At 39.4% G+C, this 27,999-nt stretch overlaps 1 protein-coding gene across 1 annotated transcript; it reads left to right on the top strand.

The window, feature by feature from the left end:
- Positions 1-5: 5 nt before the first annotated feature.
- Positions 6-27,994, top strand: SUMO1 (small ubiquitin like modifier 1). The gene is made up of 5 exons (XM_065880413.1): positions 6-140; positions 14,884-14,958; positions 19,043-19,120; positions 21,792-21,863; positions 27,160-27,994. Exons 1-5 carry the CDS (start codon positions 129-131, stop codon positions 27,226-27,228), a joined length of 306 nt encoding a protein of 101 aa, XP_065736485.1. The 5' UTR covers positions 6-128; the 3' UTR covers positions 27,229-27,994.
- The last annotated feature ends 5 nt before the right edge of the window (positions 27,995-27,999 follow it).

Raw genomic sequence — 27,999 nt, 5'->3', positions numbered from 1 at the left:
TAGCGGAAGTGCCTTCAGCCGCGGTGTTGTGCTGTGGGGAAGGGAGACGGATTTGTAAACCCCGGAGCGAGGTTCTGCCTACCCGAGGCCGCTGCTGTGCGGAGACCCCGGGGGAAACCACCGTCACCATGTCTGACCAGGTACTGGCCTGGGAGCCATCCGATGGCGGTGGCCGAGGCCTTACTCCGCACGTCCGCCAGCCGCTCGGCTGGGGCCGGGGATGGAGGCGCGGGGGAGGGGAGCGCGGAATGGGGGAGGGGGCGGCCGGTGGGGACTGGGCTGGCGAGGGAGGGGAGTGGAGTAGGACCGGAGGCGCCCGGGCCTGCCGCGGGCCTTCGGGAGCCGCCCTGGCTCTCGCCTGGCTGGCTTATCACCCCCTGTGCCCCAGCGCCTCCGGTCGCGGCCTCAAGTCGTCTCCCTTCTTTCTCCGGGGCCGACCAGGTGCAGAGAGCCCAGCTTCCACTTTCCCGAGAGGGTCCGTGGGGAACCCGTGTGCCTGCCTCTTCAGAGGACTCATTGCAGAAGCAGGGCCCTAGGCCCCAGTTATGTAACGGGGGAGATTACCTGCCCCGGAGCCTCCGTGGCCCTGAAAAGCGGGTGGACTCCACTTTTGGGTTCTTAGTCTTTAGATAGTCTTGGAGTGGGGACGTGGGGGCGGGGGGGAGGGAGACATTGTCTGGTGTTGCTGGGAACCTAGAAAGCTCTGCCTTCCGTTCGGATTGCAGCTGGGGCCGGGCTGTCTCTGCTCTGCTCTGAGTCCTTTTCCGTGTGGGTGTGCAGAGCTGTCGCCTCTTTCTTGTACTTTCCTATTTCTTACTCGGGATTGGTTCAGTAGCTCTCCAGTTGTAAGAGAGAACTCAGAATAATCAAGAAACAAAGTAGAACAAAACTGCTAGAGCAACAGAAAGCGTTTCATCTGGGCGTTAACATGAAGATGACTGATACCTTTGAGGAAAAGGATAGGAAAACTTCGTGTATGTAGAGCAGTTGCAGAACATTTGCAGAAAGCTTCCTGTTATAGCAGAGTGCTCCATCTGAATGTTAATATCAAGAATTTACTTGGGATTTGCACTCAATCAGGAGTGTTCGATTTTATGTGGTAAGTTTTTCTTCCTCATCCTTTTCTATTTAACCATGTTTATGGCTAGTTTTTACTTTATAGGTTTTTTGTCTGGACTTTGTTTTGTTTGCTCAGACGACTTTGACTTTTTAAAGTATTTTTGGACCTTTTGCTTGTTTAGTGATAGTTATCTAGAAAACTGTTTCTCATTCAACCCCATAATGTACTTGAACTTTTAAAGTTAACACACTTATTCCCTTGGCTTTTAACCCAGTTCAGTTTTGTACCACTTGGTGAGAGCAAGTGAGGCTTTTGTGGATTTGTACTGTTGCGCAAAACGTACATTTATATTTTTAAGGTTAAACCATAATCTAGATTAGTTTTGGGTGGATCTTCTTACTAACAGTCTAGATTAATTCCCAAATTGGTATGGGAATGGCGTTATAACTGTCTCCCTAGATAGTTGTTTACTTGGTTACCAGGGAGGAAAGAACAGGTGTAAATGCTTAATTTTATCAGCCTTTTATTTTGATGCTCAGAAGTGGCTAGGAAGCCTGTTGAAATTTACTATAGTCTGATGAAAGAGCAGTGTACAGAAGGGATTATACAGTAAATTGTAGAATTTATTGCTCCAGTTTGAATTCCAGTCATTTAGAAGAGACTTGAAGGAAGAAATAAAGGACCTAGGACACTAACAGGTGCCTCTAGGCCAGAGGTTCTTTAGATTCTTTTCAGGGGGTCCTTGGGGCCAAAACAATTTTCACGATAATACTAAAACATTGTCTTTTCCACTATCATTCTTTCATGAGTGTTCAGTGGAGTTTTCTAGAGATTGACATGACCTGGTATATCACAGCAGATTAAAATGTATCAGTAGAAGCAGATGTGGAAATCCAGCTGCTGTTAAGCCAGACATTGAAGAGATTTGCAAAAATGCAAAACAGTGCCACTTTTCTTACTAGTTTTGTTTTGAAAATATGTATTTTTTAAGATTGATGCTTCATTGCTACTTTCAAGAAATTGTGATTTATATACACAGTACCATTTAATGAGGGTAGCATCATATCCTTACCAGTGTTCCATATTGCTATTATTAAAATATTTTTCGGGACTTCCCTGGTGGTGCAGTGGTTGAGAATCTGCCTGACTGTGCAGGGGACATGGGTTCAATCCCTGGTCTGGGAAGATCCCACATGCCGCGGAGCAACTTAGCCTGTGCGCCACAACTACTGAGCCTGTGCTCTAGAGCCCGCGAGCCACAACTCCTGAGCCTGTGTGCCACAACTACTGAAGCCCACGTGCCTGGAACCCATGCTCCACCACAAGAGAAGCCACCACAATGAGAAGCCCGTGCACTGCAACCAAGAGTAAGCCCTGCTCGCCGCAACTAGAGAAAACCCATGCACAGCAATGAAGACAAAACGCAGCCAAAAAAAAAAAAAAAATTTTTTTTCATAAATAGCAACATGAAAAATATTTTTAATAAAAATACATTATTTGCTAATATATATTGGGTTTATTATCTTAAAATGAATTAATATGTATATAAAACATTTCTCAGTTTCAGTGTCTAATACTGCAAACCTCAGTAGATATAACCAACTTCACAAAAGCTTTATGGGGTTCTAAATAATTTTTAAGAGTGTAAAAGAGTCCTGTGACCGTAAAGTATGAGCACTGTTGCTCTAGGCTGATTGACCAACGTCGTTGTTAATAATAATCGGGACCCAGTACAATTTTAGTGTTGGGATGCTAAGGATTTAAAGAGATATGAAGCTGAACTCTTACCCTGATGAGGCTTATGAGTGAGAGTAAGAATCCCAAGTTACTACTGTGCCATATCAGCAGCATGAGACTGAACCACTGTCCCCAAAAGACAATATAAACCAGGTTGTCTTAGAATGATGTATTTTCTGAGGCATCTCTCAGAAGGTTATTGTCTGTGCTAAGATATTGGAATTGAGTAATAATTTCAAGTTAAAATAGGTGGACAGGGCTTCCCTGGTGGCGCAGTGGTTGAGAGTCCGCCTGCCAATGCAGGGGACACGGGTTCGTGCCGTGCCCCGGTCCGGGAAGAGCCCACATGCCGCAGAGCGGCTGGGCCCGTGAGCCGTGGCTGCTGAGCCTGCGCATCTGGAGCCTGTGCTCCGCAATGGGAGAGGCCACAACAGTGAGAGGCCCGCATACCGCAAAAAAAAAAAAAAAAAAAGTGGACATTAAAGTCACATAAGACTTGAATTGCTGGGTTCTCCATTGACTAATGAAAAATGATTATTTTTGGAATTTGAATGAAATAATTTCTCATAATTCTAACAATGCCATCATTATCCAGTGTACCATTATTGAATAATCCTATAATACAGGTTCTAAACCTGAGGATCATGAATCCTAAGGGCTGAAAATCCACTGAAATTGTATGGAAATTGTATGAAGTTATATTTGTGCGTGTGTATTTTTTTAGGGAGAAAGGATCCATAGCTTTCATAAGGGGTACATGATCCCTCAAAAAAGGTGAAGGACTAGCCTTTAACCAATAATAGAGACCTGATTGGGTGCTCACTTTTAGCCTAATTTCACGTTGCAGCAAAACTGAGCACTTACATAGAACAAGAAGTTTAATATCAAACTGGTAAGGGTAATTTGTACAAATATTTTTCCTTCTTCCTTCCTTACATTCACATTTATAGTGTTTCTTTTTCAAATCAGAATCATGAAAGGCAGCATGGACTTCAGCTCTTCAATTCAGGTCTATTAATTTGTAATAATTGGATAACTGATTTGCTTCAAATGCTGACTGAATCTGTTGTAGCAGTTTTACTCTGTCCGTCCCCACCTCAGAGAGAGGGCGGGCAGAGAGGGAGAGAGACAGAGATATTGATTGAATGATCTCCTTTTATCTTTAGTCAAGGATTTTGAAGCATTATGTAATTCTGGTTATCTGTTGGTACCTGACAGACTACTTCAAAACGTAATGGCTTTAAAAAAAAAAAAAAAAAAAAAAACGTAATGGCTTAAAGCAAAAGTCTTGTTTTGCCCATAAATTTGCAATTTGGGCAGGGCTCTGTGGGTTGGGCTCATCACTGCTCCTTGATGTGTGGGGCCTCTGCTGGGATTACTCACATGACTGTGGGCTGTAACGGATGGGTTCTTCATATAGTCTCAAGGCCTCTGAGTGCTCTCGTCATGTATTCTTCTTGAGCATGGGGACCCCAGGATATTCAGACTTATGGCAGCTCAGGGCTCACAAGAGAGTGTTCTAGAGAACCTTGGGTGGAAACCCCAAGCCTCCTAGAACCTAACTTTGGAAGTCACTTCTGCATTCTCTTGGTTAGGCAAATCACTAAGCCCAGCCCAGATTCAGGGGAAAGGCATTTATTTTTATTGAGATATATGTGACATATAACATTAGTTCCAGGTGTACAACATAATGATTCAGTATTTGTATATATTGTGAAATGATCACCACAATAGGTCTAGTTAACATCCATCACCACAATGGTTACAAATGTTCTTTTTTTTTGTTTTTGAATTTTATTTAATTTTTTATACAGCAGGTTCTTATTAGTTATCCATTTAATACATATTAGTGTATATATGTCAATCCCAATCTCCCAGTTACAAATTTTTCTTGTGATAAGAACTTTTAAGATCTACTGTCAGCAGCTTTCAAATATACAATACAGTATTATTATTAACTATAGTCACCAAGGGAAAGGCATCTAAACTCCATTTCTTAATAGGAAGAGTAACAAAGAATTTGCAGTTATCTTTAGTCTACCACATTAATTGTATTTCTTTTGTTAGGATAGCGTTATTCCCTGCAGCATTCTTTATATCTCTCTGTTGTTGATGTTTGCTGATCTTTCTGTTAGCTTGAGATAGCGGGAGAATATGATAAACTAGGTGTATATTAAAGTTTATAATTATGTATACTATTTTATGTCATAGAATAAGTATAACATACTTATAATACTTATAATATATGTATAACTACATACATAACTATGTATGTATAACATACATAGCTGCATACTGTAGCTATGACTTGAGCATCTAGTTAGTGATACATATATTAAACATTCCATGCCCCAGGAGAGGAATGATGTATTCTGTCTTCTCTCTGACAGATACATGAAGTGCTGCTAGTAAATGTTGCAAACATATTGATTATAATGAAACATTTCAAATAAAATGTTACCTAAACATTATTTAATAGTATTTTAAAAACTGAGTATGATTATTATGTTAGAGTACTCATGAGGGGGACTTCCCTGGTGGCGCAGTGGTTAAGAATCCACCTGCCAATGCAGGGGACACAGGTTTGAACCCTGGTCCGGGAAGATCCCACATGCTGTGGAGCAACTAAGCCCGTGTGCCACAACTAACGAGCCTGTGCTCTAGAGCCTGCACATCACGACAGCTGAGCCTGTGTGCTACAACTACCTGTTGCAGAGCATGGGCGCCTAGAGCCCGTGCTCCGCAACAAGAGAAGCCACCACAATGAGAAGCCCGCGCTCACTGCAACTAGAGAAAGCCTGTGCTCAGCAACGAAGACCCAACGCGGCCAAAAATAAATAAATTAATTAATTAACAAAAAGAGTACTCATGAGGGTTAGTGGAGTAGTTCAGATTTCAAAACTGTAAAGCAGTTGTCAAATATCTACTGACACTCATTAGACCCCCATACCAGTTAGAATGTTTCTATTATAGGTTATATATTTAGTGTTGTATCATTTATTTAAGTGCCTTTCTCCATTTTACTGTTTGCTTTCCAGGGTTAGGAATCAGGGTTTATTCACCCTTTTTTTCTGAAGTGCCTAGCAGAGTGACTGAATACTTAGTAAAAGTTTTTAAAGGAATGAGTGGTCAGATTTATTGATTTAACAAGTATTTATTGATGTTCCAGGCAGCATTCTAGGCCCTAGAATTGAAAGGTTGCCTCAGAAACGTGAAACAGCAGGTATCTTTCTCCTCCTCTTTCAATTCCCATGGTGTTTTGTTATTGAGGAAGGGTTGGTTGTCATGCAGTAGTTTTCCTTTTACGATGTGTTTGCATACCTTCTGGATCTTTAGTTCTATTAGCAATAGACCTAGTAACGTTATCTCCAAAATTGAATCATTTACTTCTTCCAGGACATTGGGATATTATCCATTGTTATGGATAATAATAATCCTGCGCTGCTTGTGGGATCTTAGCTCAGTTCCCCGACCAGGGGAACCAGGGATTGAATCTGGGCCCAGGCAGTGAAAGCACCGAGTCCTAACCACTGGACCACCAGGGAACTCCCATTTTCTCGAAGTCATGTTTGGTATCCCATTTTGGAATATATTAAAATTGTGTGTGGTTTTTTTTTTTGTAGATTATTCTCTGATATTCTACTTTAAAAAAGTCATGTGGGTAAGGCCACACAGATCCTATTATTGAGTACCTTAGTCTTATGGTTTAAAATTTGGAATTCCTGCAACACGACTTAAGTTTATTTAAAGATATGTTGTATTTGTTATACTTTTATATTTTGACCATTCTTTTTGCATTTGATTGCTTTTACTGAGCTATTGAGAATCTGAAGGAAAAGACCTGAAGGAAGGAAGGGTGGAGTTCTGTTTGCTGGACCTGCTGTTCTCAATAGCCAGGGTCAGATATTTTTAAAGGTTTTACTGAAGATAAATATATATATGAAAAAGTGTACATAAATGTACAGTTTGCTGAATTTTCAAAAACTGGTCACATCCATGCAGCCAGCACCCAGATTAAGAACGACTGTCCAGGGCTTCTCTGGTGACGCAGTGGTTAAGAATCCACCTGCCAGTGCAGGGGACATGGGTTTGATACATATATTCCTGGTCCGGGAAGATCCCACATGCTGCAGAGCAACTAAGCCCGTGCGCCACAACTGCTGAGCCTGTGCTCTAGAGCTTGCGAGCCACAACTACTGAGCACGCGTGCCACAGCTACTGAGCCCACGTGCCACAGCTACTGAGCCCACGTGCCACAACTGCTGAAGCCTGTGCACCTAGAGCCCATGCTCCACAACAAGAGAAGTCACTGCAGTGAGAAGCCCGTGCACCACAACGAAGAGTAGCCTCCGCTCACTGCAACTAGAGAAAGCTTGCATGCAGCAATGAAGACCCAACTCAGCCAAAAAAAAAATAATAATAATAAAAAAAAGTAAATTTATTAAAAAGAAAAAGAATGTCCTGACTACCAACATAGTTTTGCCTGCTTTTATACATTATAACTTTTTATAAGTGGAATCATACAGTATGTATATATTTCAGTGTATGGCTTCTTTTGCTCAGCATTGTTTGGAGATTTGTCTGTATTATTGTGTATAGTTGTATGTTGTTAAATCCCATTGCTACAATTGCATTCCATTGTATGACTATACCACAATTTACTTATCTATTCTGTTTTTGATGCACACTGAGCTGGTTTTCTAGGAGCTGTTTTTTAATATAAGCCAAATGCTACCTATTTAGAGCACCTCCTATGTCAATTTGGATTGCTTTTGGACTAAATAACAGAAAATCTGATATATAGTAGGTTAAACAAGTTTGCAGTTTATTTTTCTAATGAAGCAAGAAAATTCAGACATAAGTAGTTCAGGGATGGTAAGGCAGCTCCACCATGCCCTGATACTTCTTTCCCCTCTGTCCTTAGCAGGTGTCTTCACTCTGATGCTTGTCTCCTTGCTGGCAAGGTTACTTTGTGTCTTGTTCCAGGCAGGAGAAAGGGATGGAGCAAAGGATAAAAGTATGCCAAAAAGTATGTACCAGCAAAAAGTATGTCACCTTCTATCTGCATGGCCAGCACTGCATCATGTGGCCATAAGAGAAGATTAGAATTTTTTTTTTCTTTCTTTTTTTTGGCTGGCAAATTTAGGCTTCTCTTTGTAAGGAAGAAGGGGAAAATGGATCCTGGATAGGTAATTAACAATGTCTGCCATACCTCTAAATCTGCCTGCTAGTACTTTTGGATACAGTGAAGCCAGTTTGTTCTAGGCTTTGCATAGGTCCATAGTCTAGCTGCAGAGAGTAGGGTTTATATAACCAGCAGGATTTCCTTTTCTTTTTTTTTTAATATAAATATATATTTTAACTTTAAAACAATTATTTATTTTTGGCTGTGTTGGGTCTTCGTTGCTGTGCATGGGCTTTCTCTAGTTGCAGCGAGCGGGGGCTACTCTTCGTTGTGTGCAGGCTTCTCATTGCGGTGGCTTTTCTTGTTGCAGAGCATGGGCTCTAGGCATGTGGGCTTCAGCAGTTGTGGCACGTGGGCTCAGGAGTTGTGGCTCACAGGCTCTAGAGTGCAGGCTCAGTAGTTGTGGTGCACAGCTTAGTTGCCTCACGGCATGTGGGATCTTCCCAGACCAGGGATTGAACCCGAGTCCTCTGCATTGGCAGGCAGATTCTTAACCACTGCATCACCAGGGAAGTCCAACCAGTGGGATTTTCAATTATAATCTTTAGTTCCTGAGAAGTTGTCTTCGTTTAGTGTTTAACTGCAATTCTAGGGTTGAATGTAAATTTACGGAAGTCCCAGTGTCTTGATAGCTTGACTTAACTTCAAGTTACGGAGTTAAGTCTGGTCAGTTTTATTTCAAACGTCTAGTACTGTCTCATTAAATTTGAACATAGGCAGCATGCACTGAAGAAATGTGTGTGTGTGTGTGTGTGTGTGTGTGTGTGTGTGTGTGTACTTTTAGAATTGTGGTAAATCCATTGAAGTATGAGGGAGATGACTTTATTGTAATTTGAGGGTTTGTATCTTTTTTTTTTTTTTTGGTGTACGCGGGCCTCTCACTGCTGCGGCCTCTTCCGCTGTGGAGCACAGGCCCCGGACGCGCAGGCCCAGCGGCCATGGCTCACGGGCCCAGCCGCACAGCGGCACGTGGGATTCTCTCAGACCGGGGCACGAACCTGCGCCCCCCGCATCAGCAGGCGGACCGCCAACCACTGCGCCACCAGGGAAGCCCGAGGCTTTGTATCTTTAAATAATGGATACAGTTATTAGAATCATCCAATTTTTTTTTTTTTTTCCGGTACGTGGGCCTCTCACTGCTGTGGCCTCTCCCGTTGCGGAGCACAGGCCCCGGACGTGCAGGCCCAGGGGCCATGGCTCACGGGTCCAGCCGCTCCGCGGCATGTGGGATCTTCCCAGACCGGGGCATGAACCCGCATCCCCTGCATCGGCAGGCGGACACGGATCTTCCCGGACCGGGGCACGAACCCGCATCGCCTGCATCGGCAGGAGGACTCTCAACCACTGCGCCACCAGGGAAGCCCTAGAATCATCCAATTTAGTCCTTGTTGAGCTTTCTTCATTAGGAAATAAAATGAAATAAACCGATGTACAGTAAGAACTATGGTTAACAGAATTTTTGGGAACTTTGAATGTATTTTTAATGAAATGTTTTGTTATGGAAAAATTTAATTGAACGCATATACCCATCTCTTGGCCTATCGTATTTCATTTGCATGACGCCACTCCACTTCATAACATTATTTTGAAACCAACCCAGACATTGTGTCTTTTCATCTGCAAATATTTCAGTATGTGTCTTTAAAAGAGAAGGACTTTTTCTTTTAACAAAACCAGGATACTGTTGTCCCACCTTTAAAATTGAACAGGTTTGTTAATGTCATCAAATAAGAGTAAATGTATTCTTTATTTTTAGTTTTCCCCAGAATCCCCCCTCTTTCAGAAGAATGAACAATCCTTGTACAACTGGAAGGGTCATTGACAGATTGGGGGTAGTTAAGTGTGGTGCTGTTTTCCTGTGATTGAATTGTCAACATACTGATTGCCATAGTGATTTTTAGCAAAGTTCTTGTTCTTTTGACTTTGAAATGGCACAATAAAAACCTTCTGTTGAATTCTGTACATTTGTAAATGAGGATTGTTGTGTTCTCTGTCTTTTCCTGTCCAGTTCTTCTTTTCAGATCTTCTATTTCTAAGCTGTTTAATTTATATCTTGGAAAGAAGAGTTGGTAGTGCCTGGTGTCTGATAAATTCCTTTTACTGTTCCAGTTACCATGATTTAATCTCTAGATGACACAGACCAGAGAATTTAGAGGTTTCCAGTTCCTGTCTTTCATCTTGTACATACGTTTACTTTTCTTTACATTACCAGTTTCTTCTGCTCTGGGGGCTGTGTAACCTTTCCAGCCAAATCAGCCAGCCCTCTCTGGGATTCTCTTTTCTCTGATGACCTACTGTCCCACACCCAGTGCTGAATGCTTTCACTGTTTTGTGACTAGTGTGCCATACCATTCTGTATTGGCTGCTTTTTTACAGGGGAGAGAAGGAAAGAAGGCATACAAAGGACACTAAGATCATTGGAGACAAACTTTGGCCTTTTTTGTCCGAGATCTTCTCATTTTCCAAACTAGTTTGTCAAAGGAAAAGAACAAAAAGATAGCACATGAAAAGTTGGGTGACTGCATTAGGCAAGCATGAGGCTATTAAACAAGTGGGTGTAGATGACATTGCTCTAGTGCTTCAGAGTTGGGAAGAGATCACCAAAATGGAGTGACTAGGGAAAGTGGCAGTTTATTTTTGGAAATTTCAAATCCTAGTATTCACATGTTCTTAAGAAATTGAAGTGAATTATCTCTTATTCCCAACTGTGAATATAAAACGCTGAAAGGATTTTGTTTGTATTGACTATTGTGTAGTCAATACAGTAGAAGTATGAAGTGTTAGTAAGATTTTGTGGTATGATACAGAAAATAGTGCTGTTAGCTTAATTCAGCCAGCATTAAATAATTGCCTGGTATTTGCCTGACACTACAGAGATTATAAAGATGAAAAACTTGGACCCTCTCCTTGTAAACTTGTAGGGAAGTCAGGACATACAAAACTGTCACAGAAAATGTTAATTTAACAAGTGTATTGAGTATCTTCAAAATATATACTAAACACTGTGCTTGACCAGAAATACAGAGGAGAGTAAGGCATGCCAATAAGGAACTCAATCTTGTGGGAGACGCAGATATGCAAACATGTTATAATAAGATTAAAGTAAGCAGTATGGGAACATTTAAGAGGGTGATGAGGGAAATCATTTTGTAGGAAGCGATGCTTGAGTGGTCTTGAAAGGCGAATAGGGTAGGAAAGGGCATACCAAGCGGAGGTGATTAACATGTACAGAGATAGTGGAGATAAGGTAGAGGGTGCCATGTTTAAGGAATTGTAGATCAGTGTGGCTGGAGCAAAAGATATTATTAGCAGAAGTAGAACAAGGCTGGATTGCTACGCAGGGACCAGCCCACAGAAGACCAGTGTATGTTGGCTAAGGAGTTTGAACTTAATCCTGAAGGTTCTCGGCAGATCAGATTGCATTTTAGAGAAATGGCTCTGGCTGTAGTTGGGAAGAATTAATTGAGGGGAGCTAGACTTGGGGCATTTGTTATGCTATTGCAGTAATGCTAATGAGCAACAATGAGCGCCTGAACTAAGGCAGTGGAATGGAGAGAATGAGAGTCACTAAGAGATATAATTGTCAAAATGATGAATGATTAAGTGTGAGATTTAAGAGAGGAAGAGTAGCCAAAGATGACTACTAAATTTCTGTTGTGGGCAGCTGAGTGTATGGTAACCATTTATTGTAATTGGGAATCCAGGAGGAATTGTGGTTTTTTTTGATTTTGGTTTTCAGAAAGAGGAGTTAAAGCTAACAGAGGAGTTAGAGATAATTCATTCAGTTTTGGACACTTAAATTGAGGTGCCTATGGGGACATCCAAAGTGGAGATAGATGTTCAAGCACTTGAAAAAATGAGTGAAACTCAGAAAAGTTGTCAGGTTGGTGAGGATGGTTGTGAGTCATTATCTGAGAGGTAGTTGGAGTTATGGGTCACCCAGGAAGAAGAAGAAAAAGAGGATTAAAGACATGGAACCTAGAGGAGCACCAGCATTTAAGGAAGTGGTCAAGATGAGGAGACAATGGAATGTTGGAGGCCAAAGGTAGAGAGTTTTCAAGGAAAAAGTCATAAGTATCTGTTAGTTAAAGATGAGACTTGAAATTTTCCACTGGGTTTAGCAATAAGGAGTTGAACTGGTAACCCTGGTGAGAGAAGTGTCAAGTGGAATGGTGGGATATAAACCAGAGTACAGTGGGTTGAGAGTAAAAGTGGAAACAGCAAATGCTGAGTACTCTCATAAGAAGTTCGAAGAAAAAGATGAGGCTGACTCCTCGAGAAGACAGTAGAGAGGGAGTGTTTTTAAATTGAGAATAAATGCCATAAAGGATATGAATAAATTGTCACTGGGAGCATTAAAGGAAAATACTAATCCCAGTTGCAAGGTTGAGGGGTGCCGTGGTTCCTGGAAGAGTTTTTTTAAATACTGGACTTCAGGTGATGTGTGGGATGGATTTTTGTGAGATGATTTCAAGAGAGGTTGAGAGAGGATATGTATTACAGGTAAAGGAAACAGGAACAGCAAAGGGCTGAAGGTGGAAGAATGTTTATAGACATGTTCAGGGAATAGCAAATAGTCCAATTTAACCAAATACTTGGTTTGTAAAGGAAGTGGAGAGAGAAAAATGAGAATTGAGCTTGGTAATGGAGGAACTGAATGAGGTGCTGCGGGAGTTTGGTTCTAGGCCTTAAAGCACCTTTTTATTAGGGGTAGTTATACAGTCAGAGAAGCTGTGCTTTAGAAAGAGTTCTGAAGCAGTGTGGACAATGTATTGGAGAAGGGGGAAGAACTCTTTTGTTCTGAGTAGCCTCTGTAGCTACCCTGTCTAGGAAACACTGGAGCAAAATCACTCCCATTATGCTGATGTATTGCTGCTCCGGTTGCAGGGGGATGTTTTTCTCCTTGTGGTTAACTCCTATAAAGCTTCTTAACACCCCTTCTCTTAGTTAAAGAGGACTCAGGGCTTCTTTGCTCTTTGTTGCCCTTCACTGCGTGGAATAAGCTGTCCTTGTCCTCTCTAGATATGTAAAGGAAGAAGGAACTGTTAACTCTGAATATAAATTCATAGAAATGTGGTTGTGAGACTATGTTTGAAGACAGTCTTCTAGTTTTCAGGTGAAATACTGTCTCACTAAAGAAGGTTAATTTGGCCTGCTGCCATAATATGCGGTAGTCAGCAAATGTTGAAAGTACTACAGAATGGTAAACAGGCAAGGTTTCACACTAATGAAGTCAGTTCTGTTATCTAAGCATATCCCTGGACTCTAGCCTGTATCTTAAATTTAAAAGCTACTACTTCTAGTTTAATATATTCAATAAATTTTGAACGTTAAAGAGTTTGTTAGTTTTCACTTACTGGCATGAGATAAACAGGTAATGGCCTTGTTACTTTACTTCTGAAATACAGTATAGTTGGTTATATTCTTATCAAGCATGGATTAACAGCTTGAAATTGCTGTGAATCATAAAAAAGCATATATTTAAATAAGTGACTAATATGGTGGCCAAACTAAGGTAAAGTGCATGGGAAAGCTACTTTTTGTTGTTGTTGTTTTTTAAATTAATTAATTAATTTTTGGCTGCGTTGGGTCTTCATTGCTGCGCATGGGCTTTCTCTAGTTGTGGCGAGTGGGAACTACTCTTCGTTGTGGTGTGCAGGCTTCTCATGGCAGTGGCTTCTCTGGTTGCGGAGCATGGTCTCTAGGCGCATGGGCTTCAGTAGTTGTGGTGTGTGGGCTTCAGTAGTTGTGGCTCACGGGCTCTAGAGTGCAGGCTCAGTAGTTGTGGCGCAGGGGCTTAGTTGCTTCGTGGCATGTGGGATATTCCTGGACCAAGGATCAAACCTGTGTCCCTTGTGTTGGCAAGCGGGTTCTTAACCACTGCGCCACCAGGGAAGTCCCGGGAAAGCTACTTTTATCACACCATTGACTGAAATTTACCAAGCTACGCCTTTACTGAAAATGGCTTACTTTTTTTAGATACTTCGTGGCAAAGTTGTTTCAACTAGTTTATTCTAACTTCATTTTCTTTTCAATATGCCTTCATTTGAAATTATCTTATTTATTATTGTATAATTTATAAGAGGGTTATACTCTTCGATCTTCCAATTTTGTCTCCTCTTTCCTTTTACTACTTACTCTGTTTGGGCTTTTTTCTTATTCCAGTTTAAGTCTCCTAATTTTTTTTTTTCGGCCAAGCCTAATCTTTTAAAATCGGATATACTGCTTCAGATAGTCTGAAATAATAGCTGATATAAAACTGATTTGTTTTGACTCAAGACTACATTAGGCCAATGCTTTGCTATTTGATTTTCCTTTCTAAATAGACTTTGCTTATGTTAATATGATTAATTTATGTTTCTTAGTACGGTTTTGTAATTGGAGTAGTTAGCTTCTCCCAGTAGGTTGTGAGAAAATAATCTTGGATTCAACATGTTTGGTTAAGGATTCATGGAGAAGAGCTTCCTATGACTAATAGGAGTTGACTGAAGATAATGGTTTCCAGGTTGTTCCTTTGTGTAGCAGCAATAGCACCACCTGGTAATTAATTAGAAATGTGTATTACAGCCCTACCCCAGACCTACTGAATAAAAAACTGGGTATGAGGCCCAGCAGTCTTTTAACAAGTACTTTAGGTGATTCTGATGCTCAGTGAAGTTTTAGAACCATTACTATAGGATTTTTATAGTAAAAGAGACTTCTTTTTTGATTTTTAGTGATCTTTAGAACCGGTGTTTGAGAGAGTAATTGACTTACGACCTTTTTTGCTTAATTGGCTGGCAGAGCAAAGAAATGCTTGCTGTATTTTCAGGGGCAAGTTTCGTACCGTAAGTCAAAGTAATGGGTGAATAATTAAAATAGCATATAGGAACTTTTATCTTTATATGTACTTTTCTTTCAGGAGGCAAAACCTTCAACTGAGGACTTGGGGGATAAGAAGGAAGGAGAATATATTAAACTCAAAGTCATCGGACAGGTGAGTTTCATTATTTTTCTCCTTTGACCCCGGAATGTGTGAATGATTTCTGACACACAGAGAAAATGATTTAACTATGGCAAGTTATTAAAAAATGGCGATTCATTTACTACATATGCATCTGTTGGAGGCAGAAGAGGGTGATACTGTTTTCTTAATTGCTCTGCTAGGCAGATATAGATCACCTTAATTTCTTCTAATAAAACTTTTTTCTTGGTTAGCATGCTTCGGTGGCAAATATAGCAACTTCTCTTGAGTGATAATGCTAGGGCCCTTAAACCAAAGGGCCTCTCAGGCCTTTTCTTAACCCCTTTCTCTTTCTTGGCACCTTATTTCTACAGACTCTGGCCTGTATCTTATTGACTCTTTTTGAGATGTTAACAGATAATTAAAGTTTAGCTGAAAATTATTGGAGGAATGCATCTTCATAGTTTTTTTTTTAAGGGACAAAAGAAAGAACTAGTAGACACTCACCATGGAAGCATGAGAGTACCATTTCCCCACATTCTCTGAAACATGGGATATTAGCAGTCTTTCAATTTTGGGCCAGTGTAATAGCTAGACATTTTATTTTGCATTTCTCTGATTATCAATGAGGTATAATTTTTTTGCCTATTACGTTTATATTAATCGTGTGTTCATATCCTTTTCCTATTTTCTGTGATCATCTTATTTTGAAAATTTTTATTAAGATATAATTCAGATACCATAAATTCATCATTTAAAATGTATAATTTAGGTGCTTTAGTATATTCACAAGGCTGTACAACCATTACCATTATTTGATTCCAGAACATTTTCATCACCCCAAAAAAGACACGTTGTATTCATTAGCATAATTCCCCATCTTCCTTTCCCCCCCGGCCTCTAGTAACCACTAATCTACTTTACTTTCTGCGTTTATGGATTTGCCTATTTTGGACATTTCATGTAAATGGAATTACATGATTTGTGACCTGGCTTCTTTTATTTAGCATAATATTTTCAAGGTTCATTCAAATTGTAGCGTGTTTCAGTATTCCACTCCTTTTTATGGCTGAATAACATTTCATTGTATGATATACCGAGTTTGTTATCCATTCATCAGTTAATGGACGTTTGGGTTGTTTTCATATTTTGGCTATTATGAATAATATTGCTATTAACATTCATTGTAAGTTTTGTGTGGATATGTTTTCAGTTCTCTGTATATCTAGGAGTGGAATTGTTGTGTCTAATGTAGTAGTAACTTTTTAAAACTTTTTGAGGAGCTTCCAAACTGTTTTTAGTGGTGGCCGCACCATTTACATTCCCACCGACAATGTATGAAGGTTTGTTATTTTACATTCTAGTTAATATTTGCTGTTGTCTTTTTTTTATAGTCATCCTAGCGAGTGTGAAGTGGTGTCTTGTGTTTTTGACTTGCATTTCCCTGATGGTTAATGATGAGTATCTTTTCCTGTTCTTATTGCCCATTTGTACATCTTCTTTGGAGAAATGTCTATTCCAATCTTTTGTCCATTTTTAGATTGGATTACTTGTCTTTATTTTTGAGTTGTAATAACTCGTCATATATATTTAAGATATTAGATCCTTATCAGATAGATGGTTTGCAAATGTTTTCTCCCATCTTTGGGTTGTCTTTTCACTTTCTGGGTTGTGTCCTTTGCAGAAACAGTTTTTAATTTCGATGAATTGAATTTATTTTTTCTTTTGTTACTATGATTTTAGTGTCATATCTAAGAAACTATTACCCAATCCAGCGTCGCAAAAATTTATACCTATAGAGTCTTCTAAGGTTTTTATGGTTATAGCTCTTACATTAAGTTTTTGATCATTTTGAGTACTTTATGAATGATTTTTGTATGAGTTTGAAGAAGAGTCTAACTTCTTTCTTTTGCATGTGGCTATCTGTTTGTCCCAGACCACTGATGGAAAAGTCTGTCCTTTTCGCATTGAATTGCTTGACATCTTTGTCAAAATCAATTGACCATAGATATATATGGGTTTACTTCTGGGCTGTCAGTTTTATTCCACTGATTTACAGGCATACCTCAGAGACATGCGGGTTTGGTTCCAAACCACTGCAGTAAAGCAGATCACATGGATTTTTTGTTTCCCAGTGCATATGAGAGTTACGTTTACACTATAATGTAGTTTAAGTGTGCAATAGCACTTTATCTAAAAAAACCAATGTACATACCTTAGTTTAAAAACGCTTTATTGCTGAAAAGTGCTAAGCATCATCTGAGCCTTCAGTGAGCCTTTTTTTTGCAGGTGTAGGGTTTGAAATATTTAGAGAATTAGCAAAATGTGACACAGAGACCCGAAATGAGCAAATGCTATTGGAAAAATGGTGCCAGTAGACCTGCTCAACTCAGGTTTGTCACAGAGCTTCAGTTTGTAAAAAAACATAGTATCTGCAAAATGCAATAAAGCAGAGTGCAATAAAATGAGGTATGCCTGTGTATGTTTGTCCTATGCCATGGATTACCTTTCTAACAATTACTGATTTGTAGGAGTGCTTTATATTTTCTTGATTTTTCTTGTCTGTTATATATGTTGTGAATATTTTCTTCAGGGTCTCTTAACTTTTGTGGTGCTTTTTACTGTATAGATGGTTTATGTTTTTATTAAGTCATATTTATCAATCTCTTTTTAGTGGTTTATGAGTTAAAATCTTGCTTTAAAATAAGGATTTCCCAGTGTCAAGATTAGGGAAAAAGTCTCTCCCTAAGAAGAACAGAAAATATTTAAAAAATTTTTTAATGTTAGCTCTTTAATTCATCTGGAACTGATTTTAGCTTATGGTGTGAGGTACTGCTCTAGAAATTTTGTCTGTTTGTGAAATTATACATAGGACAAGAATTTGTATTTATTTATTTATTATAAATTAAAAAGAAAATTTGGCCACACCTCACAGCATACGGGATCTTAGTTCCCTGACCAGGGGTTGAACCCAGCCCCTGCAGTGAAAGCGCTGAGCCCTAACCACTAGACTGCTAGGGAATTCCCTGTTTTTTTTAAAGATAATTATAGTTACAGGGCTTCCCTGGTGGTGCAGTGGATAAGAATTCGCCTGCCAATCCAGGGGACATGGGTTCAAGCCCTGGTCCAGGAAGATCCCACATGCCGCAGAGCAACTAAGCCCGTGCGCCACAACTACTGAGCCTGTGCTCTAGAGCCCACAAGCCACAACTACTGAGCCCACGTGTCACAACTACTGAAGCCCATGCGCCTAGAGCCCGTGCTCCACAGCAAAGAGAAGCCACCGCAATGAGAAGCCTGTGCACGGCAACGAAGAGTAGCCCCCGCTCGCCGCAACTAGAGGAAGCCCGCGCGTAGCAATAAAGACCCAACACAGTCAAAAATAAACAAACAAATAAATAATTAATTTAAAAAAATTATAGTTACAAACAAAACATGCAACTTCCACTAACACGTATTTGTGAATGTGATATGTAATCATTAGGATTGGCTTTGAAATTTTTACAGTATGCAAGTGCCAGTATTTTTTTCTGATGGTTGCCTGGTAGTTTACTTGACAGTCTGGGTAGAAAAAAATTATCTGTGATCCCATATATCAATTTGACTGACTCATTTTACTCATGCAAGAGAAGCCAGACTCTGTGTGGTGACTTTTTATGGCAGGAGTAAGTGTCTGTTATTTTGTGGTCTACGTCCCTTTTGTAGGTTTTACCGTCTTCAGTGACACTTCAGTTGTGGGGATACTTTTTGTTTTGAGTTGCCTTTGGGAGTTTGTGACAGTTCACATTTTCATTTTGAAAACAGAATAGGCATGCAGTTCTGAAGGAATGCATTCTTTCACATGCAGACTTTTACTTATGCTGCTAATTATAAAACCTCTAACAGATTATGTTAGTTTTATTAAATTTATTTTGAAATGGGTATATAGCAACTTTGAGGATGATTAGAGTATTTTAATAAACCTGTTAGGAATGCTAAAAAGAATATTTTGGTGGGAAAATATAGGAGACAAGGTATACATTTCTATTTGTAGTATATGTGTAATTAAATAATTTGTTTCAAGCAAAGCAAATAGCTTACACAGAGAGAGTGACTTTTTTCCCTCATATCTCCGTAGGATAGCAGTGAGATTCACTTCAAAGTGAAAATGACAACACATCTCAAGAAACTCAAAGAATCATACTGTCAGAGACAGGTTTGTATGTTATAATATTAAATTCAGTGCTTTATATATCATTAATTTTTCTTTCTTGTCAAAAGAAAAGTAATCCTTTGGGACCTCTCTGGTGGTCTAATGGTTAGGACTTTGCAAGAAGAAAGAGATCATCTAGGTGTTAGAATAAGTACAACAATAAATATTTGTTTCTGTTTTGGTTTTTTTTGGCCACTCTGCGTGGACTGTGGAATCCTAGTTCTCTGACCAGGGATTGAACCCGCGTCCTTGGCAGTGAAAGCGCAGAGTCCTAACCACTGGACTGCCAGGGAATTCCCTGTTTCTGTTTTTGCTATTAATTGTTATGCTCAGTAAAGTCTTTTAATTGGGTCTCAACTAGCTCACATTTGTTATAATGATGGGAGCTACAATTGGAAACGAACATATTAAGTGCAGTATGCTAGTAGGTACTTGGATACATTGTCAATTACTGTTGACAACAACTCTGAAGAAAATTATATGGTCTTTTTACCTCATCTGTAAATGCGAGAGTTGATTATTGAGAAAAAACAGTGCAAAAGTGAAAACTAAACTGATCCAGAATTGAAGGTGCTAGGTTTGGGGAGATAATATAACATCAAGTTAGTATAATTTCTAGCTTTCTTTTTTATGCTTCAGAGTCTACAGTCTTTAGAAGTTTCTATACTCAGTTCACAGAGGCTTGATAATTTTTTTCTTATATTTGCTGATATACGAGGAATGGGACACTCAATATATCTGAAGTATGGAATACTTACCCAATAGAGAGAGATTGAATCATCTTTCCATTTTGATTTTATAGACTGGTTTCTATAGAAACTTTTTTTTTTTTGCGATATGCGGGCCTCTCACTGTTGTGGCCTCTCCCCTTGCGGAGCACAGGCTCCGGACACTCAGGCTCAGCGACCATGGCTCACGGGCCCAGCCGCTCCGCGGCACGTGGGATCCTCCCGGACCGGGGCACGAACCCGTGTCCCCTGCATCAGCAGGCGAACTCTCAACCACTGCGCCACCAGGGAAGCCCTATAGAAACTTTTTTGACTTCAACATAAAATATTTCATTTTTGAAAGATCCTATAGTTAAAATCAAAGAATATTCCACTCTTGTCAGTCATGTTTATTCTTTTTTTTTTTTTTTTTTTTTTTTTTGCGGTAAGAGGGCCTCTCACTGTTGTGGCCTCTCCTGTTGTGGAGCACAGGCTCCAGACGTGCAGGCCCAGTGGCCATGGCTCACGGACCTAGCCGCTCCGCGGCATGTGGGATCTTCCCGGACCAGGGCACGAACCCATGTCCCCTGCATCGGCAGGCAGACTCTCAACCACTGCACCACCAGGGAAGCCCAGTCATGTTTATTTTTAACATAACCCTGGAAATAATTTTTATTTATTTATTTATTTATTTATGGCTGCTTTGGGTCTTCGGTGCTCCCTGTGGGCTTTCTCTAGTTGTGGCGAGCAGGGGCTACTCTTCGTTGCGGTGTGCAGGCTTCTCTTTGCAGTGGCTTCTCTTGTTGTGGAGCACAGGCTCTAGGCTTGCAGGCTTCAGTAGTTGTGGCTCGTGGGCTCCGGAGTGCAGGCTCAGTAGTTGTGGCGCACGGGCTTAGTTGTTCCACATCATGTGTGATCTTCCCGGACCAGGGATTGAACCTGTGTCCCCTGCGTTGGCAGGTGGATTCTTAACCACTGCGCCACCAGGGAAGTCCCAACCCTGGGAATAATTTAAAACCAGGGTATTTCCTGGCGGTCCAGTGGTTACGACTTGGCTCTTTCACTGCTCCCAGGTTCAATCTCTGGTTGGGGAACTAAGATCCCGGAAGTGTGGCCAAAAAAACACAAAAAATAGTTTAAAACCAAATACAGGATAAGTTTGCAAGGTCTCATATATTTAAGTATAGTACATATTGGAAGATAGTTTGAATTTTTTGGATGTTTTGGGGATAGTATTGTATTGAAACAGTGAAAATCTTAACACATTAGTTATTGAGCAGAACTTTCTAATACTTTTGGACTAAATGATTCTTGATTTGTACTTATTAGTGAAGTTATTTCTCTTTAAATGAGCCATCTATTCTCTTTTAGCTATTTTTGTGGAATAAATGATTAGAAAAATATATTTTAATACCTTTTGTGATATTTATAGTGCTGTAAATGGCATCACAGGTTTACTGTAGTTTATCTGGCTTGCTCCTGTGCTTTACCGAATTTCTATGATTTAATCTGTTTAAAAACCAATTTTGCTTGTACAGTTGAAAGCTAGTGAGGCTGCTCATCCAATATCTGACTTTATGTTAGCCTACAGATTTGAGAGGAAACTATATAGAATAGTGGTTAAGAATGCACAGGCTTAGGAGCAGATTTAGCCTTCAGTTCTTGGCTAGCTTGTGTGCCTTCTCCATACCTTAGATTCCCTAGTTGTGAAATGAAGATAACGCGATAATACCTACCTTCCAGGGCTGTTGTGATGAAAATTTATGATTATGTTTATAAAATACTTGGTACAGGGAGTGCCTAGCAAATAGTTGGTACTCAGTAAATGATAATTATGATAGAATTAGCTCTCTAGTTTTATTATGTTCTACATATTCTGTTGAAACTTTCATATTTGCTTTTTGTGCATCAAAGTACCTGTTATCTCTTCTAAGATTTGTATATTTGTATGTTTTCTACCTTTTTAGGGAGTTCCCATGAATTCACTCAGGTTTCTCTTTGAAGGTCAGAGAATTGCTGATAATCACACTCCAAAAGAAGTGAGTATAATTTCTTCTCTGATTCAAGGCATATTTTTAATTCTGCATTGAATGATTTTGTTCACTGGTACCATTAAACTGTCCTTTTCTTGAATATTCTCTGATTTAACTGTTATATCATTTGTCAAAGAGAAAAATAATCTTTTGAGTTGAACTTCCCTTGTATTGCCTTCAAAAAGTGCCTGTAAAAAGAGAGGTGGAAAGTAGAAAATGAGTACTGAACTTGTCATAAGGCACATACTACGTCTTTTTGAGGATGGACAGATGGTCCTCAAATTTGGCAGATTTCTGGTACATTTTCATGGTGATGGTGACCTTCACAGTTCAATTTTGACTTTTGACCCATTTTGAGAACTTAATATAGAAGCTTAGTGTATATTAATATAGTTGGCTCTATCATCTTGGTTTACATTTTTTAATGCTTCTGTGCCTTTGTTTTATTGTATGTATGGACTGTTTTCTCTGTTTATATATTCCACCCTCTCTATTCCCATCCCCACTGCCACCCCCCAGGCATCTGAAAGTAATAAAGTGTGAGAGAGAATGTGTGTATTTATATTTATACAGATTCCCCCCTCCAAATACAAAATAACATTTTTGATATTTCTGATAGTGGGAACAGTGTATGGTTATTATTTGTTTTTTGGTTTAAAAACATTTCAAACTTACAGAATTATGAGACTAGTATAATATTCTCCTTTATAACCTTTTTCCTAGATGCACCAGTTATTAACATTGTGCTATGTTTGCTTTTTTGTTCTCTCTGTATATACAGATTATCATTATTGGTGGGCCATTTGATATTGGCCCTTTATCCCTAAATATTTCAGTGTTATTGTTCTCCTAAGAGCCACAGTTAAATTATCTAATTTAAGTGATTTAACCTTGATACAATACTGTAATTGAATATACAATCAAAATAGTCTGATTTTACCATCTGTCTCAGTAAGGTCCTTTATAGCTCCCTCCCTTTTGTTTTTTTTTTTTAACTTGACCTGGGATCTCATCCAGGATATGCATTCTAACTAGTTATCATGCCTCTTAGCTTTAATGTGGAACAGTTACTCAGTCTTTGTTTTTCATCACACTGACATTTTTTAAAAGAATTCAGGCCAGCTATATTTTAGAATGTCCTTCAATTTGGGTTTGTCTGTTGTTTCCTCATGATTAGATTCAGTTTTGCATTTTTGGTAGGAGTAGCACAGAGTGAAGCTGTGAAATTCCGAGTGCATCGTATCAGGAGTTAGATGATGTCCATTTGTCCTGCTATGGGTAATATTAACTTTGGTCATGTAGTTAAGATGGTAACTGCCAGATTTCTTATCCATTGTAAAGTTATCATTTTCTTTTGTAATTAATAAGTAATTTGTGGGGAGATACTTTCAAACTCTGTGAATAATGACATTCTTTAGATATTGGCCAGTGGGGACCCCTTCAATTTGGCGTCTTTCCTTTTTGACACCTCTCCATCTCCTTAGGAAGTTTTTATTTTGAAATAATTTTCAATTTACAGAAAAGTTGCAAGAATAGTCCAAATAACTGTACTCTTTTCCACTTAGATTCACCAGTTTTTAACATTTTGCTACCTATGCTTTATTATTCCCCTCCCCCCCATATATAATATATGCGTGTGTATATATATGTATATATCATCCAAACCACTTGGGAGTGGGTTGCATACACCATGCCATTTACTAAATATTTTAGTGTGTATTTCTTAAGAATAAGTATATTCTTTTACATAACCACAGTACTGTTAATAAAATTCAGGACACTTAACACTGTTAGAAAACTTTAGTCTTCAACCTAATTTTGTCATCTGTCCCAATTATGCCTTTTATAATAAATTATCTCCCTCGTCACAGGATCCAGTTCAGTATCAACATATTTTATTTAGGGGTCTCTTTAATTATCTTTAATTTGGAACAGTTCTTCAGCCTGTCTTTGTCTTCATGACATTTACATTTTTGAAGAATACAAACCAGGTATTTTCTAAAAAGTCTCTCAATTTGGGCTGTTCTGTTTCCTCATGACTAGAGTTGGATTATGTATTTTGGGCTGGAATACTACATAAATAGTGATGTGTCTTTCTCAGGGTGTAATATCTGGAGTATCTGAAGTCCCTTATCATTGAGTTTAACAGTTGTCTTTTTCCTTTACTGTGTAGTTACTATTTTTCCTGTTTTAATTGAGTAATTTGTGGGCACATACTTTGAAACTATGTGACTATCCTTTTTCTCATCAAACTTTTCCCTGTAGGTTTAGTATCTACGCACTTTCTTAAGTACTTCCTTACTGTCTGACACAAGATATTCCAAACTCATGTTGTATTTTCCCTGTCCTAGCTTGGCATAATCTCTGCAACACAGAAGATACTTAATACATTTTAGCGACACCTCCCTCACTATCATTAAGAGATTTATCTTCTTAGAAGAAGAATAATGGGGCAGTGGGAGAGAGTAGGTATTTAGGGAGTGACCTCTTTGTACTGTTGTTTACTCATCTCTGCTAGCGTATTACTTTTTTTTTAAAATTTATTTATTTTTGGCTGTGTTGGGTCTTCGTGGTCTTTAGTTGCGGCGAGCGGGGGGCTACTCTTCGTTGCGGTGCATGGGTTTCTCATTGTGATGGCTTATCTTTGTTGTGGAGCATGGGCTCTAGGCATCCAGGCTTCAGTAGTTGTGGCACGCAGGCTCAGTAGTTGTGGCTTGCGGGCTCTAGAGCGCAGGTGCAGTAGTTGTGGCGCACGGGCTTAGTTGCTCTGCAGCATGTGGGATCTTCCTGGACCAGGGATTGAACCCATGTCCCCTGCATTGGCAGGCAGATTCTTAACCCCTGTGCCACCAGGGAAGTCCCTCTGCTAATGTACTCCTTAAAGCTGATGGCTTCATATTCTCCATAGTTTGAGGACATGTGCTGCTTTCCTGATTTAAAGGTTCCTTGTAATGTTTGGAATTTTAGTCCTTGCTGTATTTACCAGGCTATATGTGCAATTAAAATTAAATTTTAATAGCCTCTTTAATTACTAATTATTTTAATATTCATATGTCTATCACAATCAAGATACCCATAATACTAGAGCCAATTAATCACTTTAAAAAAATTTCTAAATCCACTTAAGTCTATGTTTTATTTTTAGATTTCTTGGCATATTTTAAATTTTTTTTTTTTTTTTTTTTTTTTGCGGTACGCAGGCCTCTCCTGTTGTGGAGCACAGGCTCCAGATGTGCAGGCTCAGTGGCCATGGTTCACGGGCACAGCCGCTCCGCGGCATGTGGGATCTTCCCAGACCGGCGCACGAACCCGTGTCCCCTGCATCGGCAGGCGGACTCTCAACCACTGCGCCACCAGGGAAGCCCCCTTAGCATATTTTAATTTTCACATTTTGTAATTCAGCACAAAATTGTCACCTATAAAATACTGATCTTGGACTTTCCTTTGAAATGTTATTTTTAATTTCTTTTGTGATCCACTATAGTTCATTGGAAACAGTGATAGTTTTTGTTTTCAGTCTGCCTATTAACAGTGCTCCTTAACTCTGTCTGCACATCAGAATCAACAGATTTACAGTCCTTTACAAGCCTCACTGAGTGTAACACCTGGGTTTCTATGCCACACCAAGCCCCCTTATGTACTCTTTTATTTTTTAAATAAAGAATACTTGTGTTAAAAATAAATAAAAGTATTAGAAAACCAAACTACCAAAGTATATAAAATGGAAAATACACTTTAGATATCTCTTCATTCCCATTTCTCAGAGGCAACCATTATTAATAATGTCTTTTAGAAAAAAATTCCAGAATATTTCAATGCATATAAAGCACATTAAAAAAAAACAACTTAATTGCTTATACTTGCTTAATGTTCTGTATAAGGCATTTTAAAGGGTCTTTTTTCTTCTTCTTTTCCTTTCCTTTTCTGTAAGAGTTGAGAAGGACTGGTCTGAAAAATCTAGCTTATACAATTGGAGGTGTCAAATAAGAGTAGAAGTGTAGTAAGTTTTCTTCATTGAGTGGTTACTATCAAAGAAAATAATAGTTATATGCCAGAAGGAACTGTAGATGACAAAGCAAACCACTTAGAAATGAATCCTTAGGCAGTATTTTTCTAACTAAAACCACATATATTTCAAAGTGAGAGCAGGTTTTTTGAAAGAGATTCTGTCAAGTAATTACATCTAGAAGTAAAATGCGTTTTAGAAAATATGCCATCAAACTATTATTTAAACTATTATATACATGTTTGATTAGATTTAAAACTCCCTTAAGGTACTTTTCAGAAACACTTAAATTTTATATGGTTAATAAACTGGGACGTGAAGTTGGCTCAGCAAAATAACATGAATGACTACATAGACATGGTATCAGAGGAAAAGATATACCTCTCTGTTCTTTAAAACTTGGTTGTTTTGGGCTTTCCTGGTGGCGCAGTGGTTGAGTCCGCCTGCCGATGCAGGGGACACGGGTTTGTGCCCCAGTCTGGGAAGATCCCACATGCCGCAGAGTGGCTGGGCCCGTGAGCCATGACCTCTGAGCCTGCGCGTCCGTCTGGAGCCTGTGCTCTGCAACGGGAGAGGCCACAACAGTGAGAGGCCTGCATACCGCAAAGAAAAACAAAACAAAACAAACTTGTTTGTTTGTTTTGTTTTGTTTTGGCTGCGCCATGCGGCATATGTGATCTTAGTTCCCTGACCAGGGATTGAACCCATGACCCTTCATTGGAAGCACAGTCTTAACCACTGGACCATCAGGGAAGTCCCCCTCTCTGTTCTTTAGATTAAAGGAAACAGTATTCTTTTTTCTTTTTTTTTTTTTTAATAAATTTATTTATTTACGGCTGCGTTGGATCTTCGTTGCCGTGTGTGGGCTTTCTCTAGTTGCGGCGAGTGGGTTCGTTGCGGTGCACGGGCTTCTCATTGCGGTGGCTTTTCTTGTTGTGGAGCGTGGGCTCTAGGCGTGCGGGCTTCAGTAGTCGTGGTGCGTGGGCTCAGTAGTTGTGGCTCACGGCCTCTAGAGCACAGGCTCAGTAGTCATGGTGCATGGGCTTAGTTGCTCCGCGGCATGTGGGATTTTCCCGGACCAGGGCTCAAACCTGTGTCCCCTGCATTGGCAGGCGGATTCTTAACCACTGCACCACCAGGGAAGCCCAGAAACAGTATTCTTAATTTTAGAACAGGATAACTATGGATTACTTTTGTATCTTTTTGCACTTTAAAACAGTGGCCACATAATTGCAGCCAATTAAAAAAAATAGTACTTTTATATTGTACTACTAACACTTTTCTTTTCTCTTACAGTTGGGAATGGAGGAAGAAGATGTGATTGAAGTTTATCAGGAACAAACAGGGGGTCGTTCGACAATTTAGATATTTTTATTTTTTCTTTTCCCTTAATCCTTTTTTATTTTTAAAAATAGTTCTTTTGTAACGTGGTGTTCAAAACAGAATTGAAAACTGGCACCCCATCTCTTTAGAACATCTGGTAATTTGAATTCTAGTGCCCATTATTCATTATTGTTTGTTTTCATTGTGCTGATTTTTGGTGATCAAACCTCAGCCCCATTCATATCGCCCTCTCCTTTTTAAAAATTATGTGTGTGCACAGAGAGGCTGCCTTTTCCAGGACTGTGCATTTACAGGCTTGTGATAAATAAGATTGACTAATGCGAGTGTTCATAATGACTTTCCAATTGGCCCTGAAGTTCTAGCATGTGATTGCTTCACTCCTGGACTGTGACTTTCAGTGGGAGATGGAAGTTTTTCAGAGAACTGAACTGTGGAAAAATGACCTTTCCCTTAACTTGAAGCTACTTTTAGAATCTGAGGGTCTGGACCAAAAGAAGAGGAATATCAGGTTGGAGTCAAGGTGACAGAGGTGGTGAAAATAATGACTAACTCCAAAGATGGCTTCACTGAAGAGAAAGCATTTTAAGATGAAAGAAAAATCTTGTCAGAAGATCCCAGAAAAGTTCTAATTTTCATTAGCAGTTAAAGTTATTCATGCAGAAGTGTATACAGCAGAACGCTGCTCTTTTTGACTTTATTTGTACTTTTTGGCCTGGGATATGGGTTTTAAATGGACATTGTCTGTACCAGCTTCATTAAAATAAACAAAATATTTGTAAAAACCGTACCAAT

This window comes from Phocoena phocoena, chromosome 7, assembly GCF_963924675.1.
Source record: "Phocoena phocoena chromosome 7, mPhoPho1.1, whole genome shotgun sequence".
Classification (NCBI taxonomy): domain Eukaryota; kingdom Metazoa; phylum Chordata; class Mammalia; order Artiodactyla; family Phocoenidae; genus Phocoena; species Phocoena phocoena.
Note: the sequence above shows the minus strand (reverse complement) of the source record. Positions and strands in the feature narration are given on the sequence as shown.

Excerpts from the sequence above, each read along its gene's own strand:
- SUMO1 (XM_065880413.1), top strand. Across the intron at positions 14,959-19,042 it reads AACTCAAAGTCATCGGACAG|GATAGCAGTGAGATTCACTT; the intron begins GTGAGTTTCATT and ends ATATCTCCGTAG. Across the intron at positions 19,121-21,791 it reads AATCATACTGTCAGAGACAG|GGAGTTCCCATGAATTCACT; the intron begins GTTTGTATGTTA and ends CTACCTTTTTAG.